The 13,821-nt window shown below is 39.5% G+C and overlaps 1 protein-coding gene across 1 annotated transcript in view; it reads right to left on the bottom strand.

Annotated features, from left to right (window-relative positions):
* Positions 1-528: 528 nt before the first annotated feature.
* The window catches only part of LOC110578806 (cytochrome P450 7B1), a 178,547-nt gene continuing 165,254 nt past the window's right edge, over positions 529-13,821 (bottom strand). Inside the window, exons 5-6 of the mRNA XM_021688361.1 lie at positions 8,344-8,519; positions 529-1,110 (exon numbers count right to left, since the gene is read on the bottom strand). Of these exons, the coding sequence (XP_021544036.1) occupies positions 823-1,110; positions 8,344-8,519 (464 nt within the window). The 3' untranslated portion in view covers positions 529-822. The remainder of the gene's footprint in view (positions 1,111-8,343; positions 8,520-13,821) is intronic.

The following is a 13,821-nucleotide window of genomic DNA, read 5'->3' on the forward strand; positions in this document are numbered from 1 at the left end:
AAGGCAGTCGCTTAACCAACTGAGCCACCCAGGCGCCCAATCCTGTCATGGTTTTAACATTTGCTCTTAACAACAAACCTAATACTAACGTCTCAGGCAAATGCTGAATATATAATAGGCTTTGTGTGTTCCTATACATGAAATCTTCTCAGTATCTAACTTAACATGAGTGGTCTTACATAATGAGAAATTTTGTTGCATTGAAGCCATAGTATACAAAGTAATAACGAACATTTATGCATGATTAAATATTGAAGTGAAGTTGGAGCATTTAATCTACCGCAAAACTCATTTAAGGCAAAAGTACCCAGGCGATATAGACATTATTGATATTACACTTGAAGGGAACATTTTCATCCAGTTTATCGCATGAAAATTTAATTCCCTTCTTCTCTGAGAATTTTGAATTTGTTAGACTGTGTCCATTTCCAGCACAAATTTCCACTGGTACATCAAGTGTGATTTTACATATCAGAGAAGAATCTGAGTGACTTAAAAAAATCCCACAGTGCCAAATTTATTGTGGTACATTTACCATGATGAGCGAAAATCACAATATGTAGAAAAACATAAAAAGGCTATTTTGAGTTTATCATTATGCTGATTATGATGTCTATTTTCATGTCGACATCCTCTTTTAGTTTATGATGGGTTTTGTGACCAAGTACGAACTGGACTGATCGCAGATCAAATATAAATTGGCACTTTTTAAACAAACAGACAAACAAAGCAATTATATTTGCAGAAATTCAAAACAAATAGGCGAGCCGAGGACATTTAGGTTAGTTCGGATAAATTTCTTTTCTTTCTTTATCACTTCTTTTAAGATCTTACTTTGTACCTAAATAAGACATCAGAAGCTGGATGCTGAATACCAAACAAAAGGCGACTGTAGTTTGCTTCCATAGGTTTAGCATCAATTATTTCTAAATCAAAATAAGTTAAAAGTACAACCAACAATTGCTTTACTTCAACAATTGCCAAAAATCGGCCTGGACATTTGCTGGCTCCAAATCCAAATGGCAATAGGTAATACTTCAGCTTTTTCCCGTTTTTGAAAAAGGCGGTTTTCTTCTTACCATCTTCTACAAAACGATCAAACCTAAACTCCTGTAGAGAAGAGATAAGGAGTTTAGTTAAAGTGCAAAATTTACATGAAATAGTTTGAGGTCAGGTCCACAAAGTTGCCCGCTCTCTCTGTCTTTCTGAAAAGGCTCCTTTGAATCCTGCAAATGCCCAGAGAGTAAAAGGTGTAGGTGTAAATTAGGGATGAACTTTCAAAAAAACTCAAACGCTGCTAAGAAATGACTTCTCCCTTATCATAGTGAAATGCACATATCTATATGACTCTTCTTCCTAATTCGCATCTCTCTCTTACGCTGAAGTTCCTACATGTAGAGATAGTCTCTGTATGTTTGTTCCCTAAGATGGTCCCACTTGGTGGACTGATGTTGGGTAAAAGGTAAGGACTCCTGCGCTGCCGCTGTTACTATGGGATACTGACTTCTACTGGCCACAGGAGCTGCCTAATATGCTTTTTCTAGTCCTTCCTGATGGATGAGGATTCAGTGTTTATGTCTGGGTTAAACAGACATAAAATGAAATTTGAAATTCACATGTAGCACTATAGAGGAACTAAGCCACCAAACCCATCTTGCTTGTTTTTTGATGTTGTACTGAATTTCTTCTAGCATGGTGCCTATTACAATGGACTTTCTTTGGGCTATCTCTAGGGTGGCAGGTATCTCCAATATGTTTTCATAAATAAGTTACATTAACTTGTTACAGAAAATTACGGGACTGGTTTATCTAGGGTGTTTAGCCTGGCATTAATTTACTCTCACTTGAGTTTCTGAGAAGAAACTGAGTGACCTTATTTCAGCCCATGGTGAATTAAGCCATTGATTAAATTAATGCACATGCCATGCATGAAAATGACCAAGTATTTCCTATACTTGGTGCTCATTAGCATTAGACCTGCTCAGCACACAAGTTTGATATGAACTACATGAAGTCAGAGGCAAAGAAGCAGGTCAGACTGAAAGCATTTCATGTTACAGTGAAAACCCTACAATATGTGGATGGATTCTGACTCCATCGCAAATGATCTAATTTTCTCACTCAATATGAATGCCATCAAAATAATTTCCTTTAAAAAGTACTGGGCTTGTCTTCTTTTACCTAGATACCTATTTTGATAAAGATTCACGCTTGGAAAGCACATTATGGGTGGTTTCAATTCCCCTCCAACTTGCAAGTTGGTGCAATCATAAGGACCAAATTAATCTACATTAGAACACAAGTATTTTCCACCCCCACAGACAGTTCTGGGATGTATCTGAATAGGATCTAACTAGTGCTAAACTAAAAATATCTGTGCCCCCCTGTAGTAATGAACTAGGACACTCTTGTTGACATGCACTTTGTTACTGGAGATAGAGTACAATATGGTACTCTCTCCTGATAACCTTTTCCGTGACTGGGGCCCACGCCTGCTTGCCTGAGTTAAGGACTGGTGCTGCCACCTTCTCACTGACCAATCTGAGGAGAGAACACTCCACAGGAGCTCCTCACATAGCCACGTCAGTTCAAGTTAACTTACTCATGAAATAATTTGTTGGAAAAAGATCTCACTATTGCCACACTAATTAAGCCAGGAGATACAAAAGGAAAACTTGACTTGGGCTATAACTTCAGAGTGTCCCGATTTCATAAATAAGCCAACAATTGCTTTATTTCATGGCTATCCTGTTCTTCTTTGTGAAAGTGAATGTACTGCCCTCTGAGAGGCCAGCAGGATAAACACATGATGCTCCCCCATCCCTGTGACCTATAGGTAGTGTTCACCTTCAATTCCCTCAAATTTCTACTCTATCAGCAATGTCACTCCTCTAGTTTTCTACCACCTTCTATTCCATTTCCTTATAGTAAACATCTTAGAAATTCCTACTTAGTTGTTTATATTATGAAACAAGAACAGGAAAGACCAACTTCTTTTGCTCTGTTACTACCATCCAGCTCAAAGGGCACATAGGCATAAATATATTTTTGAGTTGAAATTTATTTTCAATTTGTTTTCCATTGTCAGGGCATGCAGAACTAGAGCAGAAACCAAAGGACAGGCCTGTGGCAGAGGCTAGGGAGATGGTCTGGTTTTTGCCAAAAAGAGAAGGGGTATAACAGTCTCACCTGTAAGATTCTGGGGTCACAGTGACATAGAATAAAGGGTTAGGAGCTCAAGGTGCACGCATTCATTTGGAGGAACTTAAATGCAGACCTTGTCATGTTGACGTAAACTCTTTGCAGTCACCCTAATAGCTCAGCACTTCACAACTAAAGACAGTCAATTAAATATTAAGTGGATGAGAATAGAGAAATCATAAAAGAAAGGGTATGACACTGTAATTCCCCATTACTCCTCTCATAATTCTTGTGGTTGACTTCTGAACATCTTTCTTCTGCTGAAGTTTGTCTAGGCACCCATCACGGTAATCACACTGCTCTGGCCTCTGACTGAGGATAGGGTGTGTAAATCTCGTCACTGTTACAGAGGAAATGTCTGTGAGGACATCTGATAGAACTTCCTTTCTTGTGAACAAAGAAAAACAAACAAACAAACAAAATGGTTAATGTCCCCTTCTCCTCTGGACCTAGTTCTATGTGATTCTGATGTCGGCAACAGCTATGGCCACCAGGTTGACAATGGAGCTAACCCACAGGAGATGGCAGAGCCAAGAAATCCCAGGAGATCGGAGTTGTCACATTGTCTTATTTATCTCTGTATTTTCAAAGCACCCAACATAGTGCTATGTACATAGTAGAGGTTCCATATACATGTGTTGAATTAATGAATAAATACATGACAATAAAGTATATTTTAAAAGCAATCTTCAGGCTTCTGAAGAAAACACAGATATTGAATGAGTAAATAAACATGTAGAGAATGAAGCGTAGATGAATATTCAGCGTTCATAAATAGGGAATGGTATGATATTTAGCACTAGAAATCAAGATTGGATACATGATACAATTTTCTGGATAGAAAAGAGTTTTGGTACAAGTGACTGAGGAGCCTAATTTGTGTGCTCCAATATTGTGTTTAGTTCAGTTTAAGAGATTTGTTTTGAGCACTTCCTGTATGTGAAACATTGAAGTTAAAAAGGCATTAAAACGTAGTCTTGCTGAGGTGGGTGACATACAATATAATCAGGGTTCGTATTCATTCAATTATCATTTTGGGTGTAGGAATCCAGATTAGAGAAAAGAAAAGTTTCTAAGATAAGAACTGTCAGTGTTTTGAGTGGATGACTAAGGGGTTACACTCTTGCCCTGGGTTTACAATCAGCCCTACTGGGAGCAAGGTGACAGAGTTCCTTTTCATCTGCCTGACTTAAGTTCCAATTCGTTTGTACTAGCTCGAGAGAGTGTGCACATCTCCTCCCCAGCTCTGCGTTGAGGCTCTTCATATTAGTCACAAGAAATCAGTCACGTGGGAGTATTTAAACCACAAACATTGAGAAAATCAGGGCTTTTCAGAGGGCTGTTTTACCAGCACACTGCTGATTCCAACATAGTGGGCATGAAGGCCAATTTACCGGTATGGCAGAAACCCTCTCAACACGAAGCTCTGAGAACATAGCTGTGTGATAAGGCCAATTCCCTAAACTCTAAGCTCTTAAAGACAAGGGCCTTTTAAATTTCTGTGCCCCCCATTATGTCCATCAAAGTACTTTTTGGATAACAGATGCTCAGTATACATTTGTTTCCTTGAAGTAGACTGGTGGCATAATCTCTATTCCAATTTGAGGTACAGACAAAAAATTAGAGTATTTCCTCATTTGTTATGACTGGCATATTTGTAGAACAGTGACAATAATCAGAATAATATTGATACAACAGTTTTTATAGTGATTTAGAATTTATTCAAGGGCTTTCAAATTCGTTTTATAATTTCAGAATCCCTACACAGCTGAGAAGTTAGATAGGGCAGACTTGCATGAGGTCAAATAAGGTCTTTCAGCTTCAGAGCTTTTGGGAGTGCTCCAATGGCTTTGTAATTACTTTGTTGTTTCCCTGTGTCCTTACTTTAGGAGGCTACATGGCTGCGATAAAGTGTTACCACCCTAAAAGTTTGCTGTTTCTTCCCTATGGCTCAACAGTGTTTCCAGGCTTCCCATTGTACCTTACCACCTCTGGCCACAGAAAAACCAACCAATAGATTTGCTCCTCTTCATAGCTCCAGGTTGGGATGCTGTATTTTGGCAGAAAGGAAATCATCACCATTTACCAATTATTGGAGCGCCAGTTGCTTGAATTCTGGCTAATAATAGATGTAAAGTTGAGGAGGCCTTCAGAAAAATTTAAAAAGCTATCTATTCTTAGTTAAATTATCTAGGCTTTTTTGCATAGCATGTAGACCAATGAAGAGAGGGAAAAGAAAATTGAGAAGGGGTGTTTCCTGTGCTCTCTCTCTCATTGTCTTCAATTTTAGTTGCCAATTGATTTCCCATACGGGCAAGAGCCACCTAAGTGGCTATTATTACAATAAACTAAGCACCCAATACTCAGAAAAAGAATGATTCTTTACACAGAAGTTACATATTGATAGCTTATAGACCCAATTAGGTCCCCAAACACTTTTTGTTTAGCCCATGTTGTGTTTTTAAACATTGTTTATCCAAACCTTTAAAAATTCTAAAGTTTACCCCAAAATCTGTTTTCTGAATTTTTTTTTTTTAAATGACTCAGCCATGCTAGGCCTATGTGCCTGTAAGAGCTGAAGGCTAATTCAAAAGTAGTCAAATGGTCTTATTTAGATACCTCTGGGCTCTCCTTTCCCCATAGTTTTTACCACTCCTGATAGTATTGTTACATTTATACACAAGCCACTTCATCCATTTTTTCTAGTTAGGCCCAGTACATATTTGAATATGCAATATTGGTGATTTAAAATTCTAATTGAAGTGTATTTTCACTTTCAGAGCATTCATCCCTTCCAGCATCCCCTTATTTATTCGCCCTGTGGACACCCTCATATGCTAGGCACTGAGAATGCAGAGAAGGCAGTGAGTGGTGCGGTCTTTCCACTTCTGGAGCTTACAGCCTATGGGAGCCCAGACAAACCAACAAATAATTGGAAAACAGCAGGTGGTATGCACTATAACAAAGGTACAACAGGCCACAGAGTGGGCAATGGCAAATTCTCTGAGGAACGTAACGAGGTGGGAATCAGGAACACTGCCAAAGGAGAGGTGATTAAGGGTGATTCTTGTGGAGTAATCTGGAACCTCTTGAGTGGACAAAGAGCAACATTCTAGGAATAGAGAGGTGTTTGAAGGAAGGCCATGGACTCTTTTTAGAATGTGATATTCTAGAGTCTCTTGGGCTTGAACATCCTGAATTTAAGCCTCACTGGGTTGGGAGAACCTATGTTCTGTGAAGGCTCTTCAGTATCTATGTCCTCAAAGAAGAACTATATTTATATCTGGAGCTGGTCTTCTTCAAGTTTCTGGACTCATAGTTACTGTCTGTTTTCTATATCTAAGGCCTGGTCTTCCAATTCAAGATCTATAGGGCACAAAAGATAGGCAGTGGGGAATACAAGCCTCTGAAGAGCTTCTGGGTCTGTGCTCTCAGTGACAAATGGCCAAGGACAGAATTTCCCAGGATTTCCTTCTCTTTTTTACTGTCAATGGATGATGGTTTCAGATGGGCATCTGTTCTATGAGCATCTATAGCATCTACTTATTATCATGCCAAGTTGATAAAAATGACAGGAATAAATCTATTTGTTTGATAGCGGTAGGTGTTCAGTAAATGTTCATAGAATGAATGATTATGTAAGACCTTGCCAAATCATATAAGAATGATTCTGAACCATGTCATATTTTTCTGTGCCAATAATGATCAGCATTCTACAACTAATTTCAAGAAAACAATGATGGCAAAAAAAACTAGCTAGTTAATTTTGGAGACCAAAGAACAGTACCGCAAAAACAGCGGTAATTTAGTAAACATTTATCGTGTATTTGCTGATAACTTTAATGTTGATTTTACTATCATGATATGAATGGTAAACTTAATGTCTAGTGGAATAGCCACATAATGAAAATAGTAAATAGACGTTAAATAAAAAAAAACTATAGATAGAAATAAAAGTTAAAATTTAAAATATTTTTTAAATATTAGTTATTATTTGCCCTATTTACTGAATATCTATGTGTGGAATAATTTTTTTTATATTTACAAATGTGGAGACAAAGCTAGTTTTCCGCAGGATGTCCATTCACTTACTAATACCCTACTTCTGATTTGTTATCCCTACATATAATGCCTCTTTTTCTGAAACACATAGAAACCATATGTATACTTTCCCCCTCACTTAAAAAATGTTGCCTTTGCTGATGAAATAGATGCAAATTATCTCATTTTATTTGGAGTCTGTCCTCTTCTTATTAATTTCCAAAATTCAACACTATTTTCATCTAGCGTGGCTGCAAAACATCTAACCTAGAAATGTTAAAAGTGATCCCCCTACGAAGTGCTCAAAAAGAGCAGAGAAGTTTACCTTTGAAAAAGCATTTCATATACAAAAACCACTATAGTAAAAACAGTACTTCATGAGACACACAGGCAGAATATGACTGCATTCAATTTGCATGCAGGTGGTGAACCTCTGAAGTGGTATTAAGGGATGAGCCAGGGTGGATTAATTTCCAGTCTTTGATATTCATTAACTCCAGCTTCAGAAAAAAATACAAGGAGATGACACAATTACCCTCAGAGCTTCACCCGTGAGCAGCAGCTTTACAATATCAGGTTCATAATGCCATCCTGATTGATCAAAAAGGGGCATATACCTTTGGTAAGAGGTGAAACAGTATATGGGCTTAACTATGGCAGTGATGGTGCTTGATCTGGGGACAGTAAACCCCACTCTAGAAACACTTAGCAAAACAGTCCTCATTCTTTATTCTCTAAGCCACCTGTCATTAGCTAGCCCTCCATGGTTTTCAATAATTCTCTGCCAAGCAAAACCTATTTTTGGCCTAAAGGTAATGATGGCCAAGGTAAAATGCCCATTTCATTTGAAGAAGCCAGCATTTAGTCTCATCATTCTATTTCTATTTATAGACCAAAAACCTTTGAAGAGGGATCCTTAGGAAACACTTCAGTAAGTAGGAAAATTTTCCCATTGGAAGGCAGAACAGAAGTCATCAATCCGTCTAAAATTCCTTCTGGAACGAGGTGGCAGAAGGAAGCCACGGAAAGACAGTGTGAGGAAGAGGAACGTGCTTGCAGTTATCTAAGAAGCAGCAACAAGACTGCCTGATGCTTGTTTACCTCTGGAGCTTCAAAGATTTCCGGGTCATAATGTATGACTGGAGGAAAGATGGCTACCAAGTCCCCCTTTCGCAAACAGTAGTCCTGCGTCTCTGACTGTAGAGTCAAATCCTCTTGAACAAAACGAATGATGCTTGAAAATGAGCATAGTCGTAAAACCTCGAGAACGGTGCTTTCTAAAGGACACAAGCAAGCAACAGCTTATTAAAACATGACTGCTCCTGAACAGTGTTCTCAATTTGTCATTAAGCTCATTACCAATAGCTTTGATTGAAAAGGGAACCCTTTCCTAATCAGATCCATTGAGCACCAAGGGGAGAGCCATGGTGGTCTTGGACTCCCAGATCAATGAGGAGGCGGGGGAGAGAGCTGTGACCTGGCCCCAGTCACAGACAGAAGGCTGCTGTGCTGTACTTGGGCAGAAAGGTTATTAGCTAGGATTTCTGTAGGAAGGAAAGGTTTGCAAGAGAGAAATGCTGTGTGATAGCTATATCCATTGGACATTAAAACCATCTCCCAGCTGAAGAACGCTGCTGGTGGGTTATTTCACCACCCTTCAGAACAGCTACATCTTTAAAGCCAGGCTTAGGCATTTAATAACCACTTAGGCAGTTAATAGTAAAGTAATTGTAGTAGAGCTTTCTGCAATGGCTTAACACTTAATTTCTTTTATGCTAGCTGTAAATAAAATGTGGGTCAGCATTTGTTGGAAAAATTTCAAAGAAAAAAAAAGACTTTCATAGGATTCAGAAGAAAACCGTGTTTTCCTCAGCATCCAGAGAAAATAACAGCCACCATCATAACCTGGAAGATTCCAGAAGCTGAATGTCCTTGCTTTCCCAGTGGCCTTCACCTTTTGCTCCTAGCACGACAGATTTTATGGCTAATTTCCGGCAATTTATCCTGGCAGTTTGAGGAGGAATTCCTTTGGGAATAATATGCATAATTTGCATAAATCATTCTGATAGCATGCATATCAGCATGTAGTTCCTGTCTAGGTCTGCATCTCTGTCTTCATAATCAAAACTGACTATGTTTTCACCAGCGTGAATGGGTCCTAGAATATAAAGCTTGATTCTTTCTAATCAGCAATGTGAAAAAGAGCTCCAGTTGAGCGTTTTCCCCCTTTCACATGGTAACAAACGGTTGTGTTTATGGCTTGCAATTTAGACTCACACACACACACACACACACACACCCCAATTTCTTGGTGTTCAGCAAAGCTCAGAAACATAGAGTACTCAATTATTAGATTATAGCAGTGCACTGGTCAGTTCAGTGAGGGCTTGCATCAGCGAAAAAAGAAAAATAAATGCTATTTCACTAAAATTTAAATCTACGCACAGCTTGCACAGGGATATCAAGTAGCTTTGGGTGCCTTCTCCCAGGACATTTTCCCCTCAGCATGCATTTGTCTAAGGAAATGAGGCTGCGGTCCACTCTGTGTGGCCAGTGTGGTGATTCAATGTGACGTACAGTGAAACTGTGCATATTCTTTCGGACTGCCTTCGTTATTATAATCAGGCAGAGTCAAATCGGTTTGTTGGTGATGAGGCCAGAAAAGAACTTTGGTTTTGGAACGTGGACTCCACTGCAGATAGCCACAAGGCACCTGACATGACGGATTTCAGCTGGCAGGACACCAGTGACCAACATTTCTATGGTGAAAAGCAAGGGTCGGCTTCCCAGGTACCGCGGCTGGCTCTGTTGGATCAACAACGGCACAGCACCATTTTCGCCTGTGGTGGGAAATGGTAGCTGACATATGTAGCAGTGCTGTTCCCCCAAGTCCAGTAGGGGTGTGGGAAGAAGAAATGCAAAAGCAAAATCATTGTGGGGTGGCTCTGTGGCAGGGCAGGCATTTACCAGTCCGAATAACGTGGTCCCATCCGACCGGCCAATGGGCTCGAGGGAAGCATGGCAGCTTGCGCCCACTGCGGGATCGCAAATGACAATTGGGCAAGCATATCTTATGCAGAAGTTAATCACAATAATGGAGCCCAAAGTGTGGCTTAGCGGTCAGATCGTAAATGACAAATCTGTTTTACCTTCCAGTACCAGTTATGTGTGCAAGACGACGTTGGCTCTCGCTCTGAGCGATCATGCCGATAATCATTAGATGACAAAAGTAATGAGTTGCATTATTATCAACAATGGAGGGGGGAGCGTCCGTGGCTCTGCGTTACAATGTACAGACACAAAAGCCAGCAGCTTTTCCACCAGCGCCAGTAAGGATGCGGGCAGAGCTATATGTTGAGAAGAATGACAACTGCACAATAAAAAAATTGCAGCCTCTACTTGTAGTTGTCATAGTTGAGCAGACACCAGCCAGTGCCACTGACAGACCAGCTGGGCCCTGGGAGGACTTCCATGCTGCACCAGGAGGTACAGTAAATTATCCTGCACGGGAGAGCAACATCTGTTTCTGTGTGAGTGCCGAACAAACAAGGCAATTTAAAACATACCAAGGGATAACCAAGCAACAAATGAACATGACCCTCATTTTTTTCCCCCCTTCTCACACACGAGGTATTAAACTTCATTGTGCAAGCACTCCACGAAAGAGAGGCCAGGTTGGTATTTGATAAGGTGTTGTCAGAGAGATTTTACATATTTCCAAAATGGAAAGAAAAAGCTTATAGTATTGTTATTCTTAGAATCCTCCTTCCCCCTGCTATCTTCATTTCTTTTATACCAAAGCTAGCACTCAGTTCTCAATTCGCTCTAGAATTAAAAAAAAAAAAAAAAAAAACTTTCCATATACTTATAAATATTCAGTCTTTAAACCTAATTTGCTATACTTAGTTCACATGCCTTCAAGCATTTGTCTTCCAATTTCCACTGAATAAATGCGTACTAATGAGAAGTAGAGCAAGCTGCTGAGGCAAAGCTGGGTGACTTGGGTCTGGCCTGCCACCAGCTTGTGATAGGCGGGCAAATTGAGTTAAAATGAAAAGTCTTGTCAGCTGAAATTCAACATGGTAGCCAAACAGCAAGCTGTCAATCATCCAGCCAAAACAAGGGACTGTAGGTAATAAAAGGTCATTGTGATCATTAGTGCATTTGGCTTTCATATGCAAGTTAATTTTAATTAAACATGATCTCTATCTGCAAATGTTTTATAAAACTTATTGTACATAATGGATTGTTAATTTATACTAACATTTAGCAGGTAATAGGACCCTCTACTTATTAAATGCATTGTAGAGAAATGGCTATCAAGAATGCAAATATTTTGGGGATAATTTACACCAGGCACCACAAGGTGCCAACAATTGGAATTGTGATTAAGATAAGGCTGCCTGTGTTTTGTCAAGAACTGAGCTTTACTAACCAGTATACAGTAGGAAATTGGATTACAGAATTCCCACGATGAACTTACAATTCAGAGCCTGAACTACCTTCTTCACCTGGCTAGGAGAGATCTGTTTCTCTTTTCCGGATCTAAAAACATTCTGATTAAGTATCCCTTCTAAGCAAAAAGCTGGGGAATGTGTTGTGCTAAGATGCTTTACCATGTAACTGTGAAGGAAAATGGCAAACGAAAGGGTGTGCTGGTAGAAAAAGGCATGTACACTTTCTCTTTTGCCCTCAGATCTCCATTCTGGCTGTAATAATTAACAGATGATTCTCATTTACAGATTTAAAGCATTGAAGCAGCTCATGACAATCAATAATGCATGTAACGATGCAAACACAAATAAGCACATCCAAGTTTCTGCCTCACACTTAGGCCATGTCTGTATATGTGGAATGAATGTACTGTGACATGGCCAGGCTGTTAATTTGGGTCATCTTAATGATTGGTGCAGACTGTCATACCATATGATTAGCCATGGTGATCAGTGGATAGCAGTGATAGCTGGAGTGAAATGGACAGCCAGGTCCCGCCACGGTCCACTGGGGCTGAACACTTGGGCAGTCTTACAAAGGTGGATGAGGAGGGGGGAGAGGAGGATCTGCGGGCAGCGCTCTAGAAGGTGTAAAGAAATGGAGCGAGGCTCCAGATGTGTGTGCGCATTTTTACATGACTGCCTTTAAGACAGGTGAGAAAGTAAATTAGAAATTATAATAATCATGGACGCTGGGTGGCTCAGTTGGTTGAGCTTCCGACTCTTGGTTTTGGCTGGGGTCATGTCATGATCTCAGGGTGGTAGGACTGACCTTGTGCCCGGCTCCCCGCTCAGTGGGGAGACTGCTTGAGATTTTCTCTCTGCCCCTCCCCCTGTGTGTGCACTGTCTCTCTTTCTCTCTCAAATAAATAAATCTTAAAGAAAAGAAATAATCAGATAACTTGAAGCAAATAACTAATTTTTAGCTCAACAACTGTATTTTAAATGAAGAATAAATCTGAATTGGTACAAATGTTTACTTTTACTCTGCATTGCAGACACAACCTTTAGTTTCCTGCTGAAATATATAGAAAGGTAAATTCAACATTCATATGTTCAATAAATGTTTATTAAGGTCCTACTCTGTTCAGGGCACTGGACCACTTCTACTGGTTAAAAAAAAGAAAACACAGCATATGGATTTGGACACTTCAATATGGATAGTTCAAAGTTGGGAGGTACATATAAACAGGAACACGCCACAAGACCCTAGGAGGATTCTGCGCAATTTCTGAGTAGATACCTCTAAAGATGGCATTCAGAAAGTCCACTTTAGTAGAAAGTTATTTTTTGTACTGAGCTGAAATTTTCCTCCTTCTAAATTCTACCCTTTCGAAAAGACAAGGGCAAAAAAAAAAAAAAAAATTATAATCCCTCTTCCACATGACAGCCCTTTAAAAATATTTAAAGACAACTATCATGTCATTTTTAAATTGTATGTCAGAGATGACATGGCCTTTAGTCTTTTGACATCCTGGATGAAATCAATTAACCAACCTGCCTCTTAAAAGGTGGCAAAGTGGGTGTGGTATTTCAACTAGAAATGTAGAGAGGAACTACTTTCTTTACCTTGCATACCAGACTTCTATTAATGTTTTGTTGGAAGCAGAGGAACAACTGATTTTTGAAATCATATCACCACTGACTTGTCTTAAGCTTTCTGATATTCCAGAGGTTATCAACCCGGCTGCTCATTACAATCACCCGAAATGGTTTAAAAAAAAAAATAAATGTTCCATTCCAGACCAATGGAATAAGAACCACTGCATTAACTAAACCTTTAAATTAGTGGTTTTGAACCTTGGTTGCACATTAGAATCACCTGGGGGAGCTTTTAAAGCCATCAGCTTGCACCCCAAACCAAAGAAATCAGAACCTCTGGGGGTGGGACCAGGTATGAGTAGTTTTTAAGGCTCCTCGGTTGATTGCAATGAGTAATCAAGGTTAAGAACCACCGCTTTAAACACTTTTCTGCTAAGCCACACATTTCCTCATCCTATTCTTAGGCAGTTGATGCTGGACCTAAGTACAATTCTTTGCATTCTCATTGTTTCCCTCTCAATTCCTGTTTCCAGTAGTCATTATA

The sequence above is a fragment of the Neomonachus schauinslandi genome, chromosome 4, assembly GCF_002201575.2.
Source record: "Neomonachus schauinslandi chromosome 4, ASM220157v2, whole genome shotgun sequence".
Taxonomy (NCBI): Eukaryota; Metazoa; Chordata; class Mammalia; order Carnivora; family Phocidae; genus Neomonachus; species Neomonachus schauinslandi.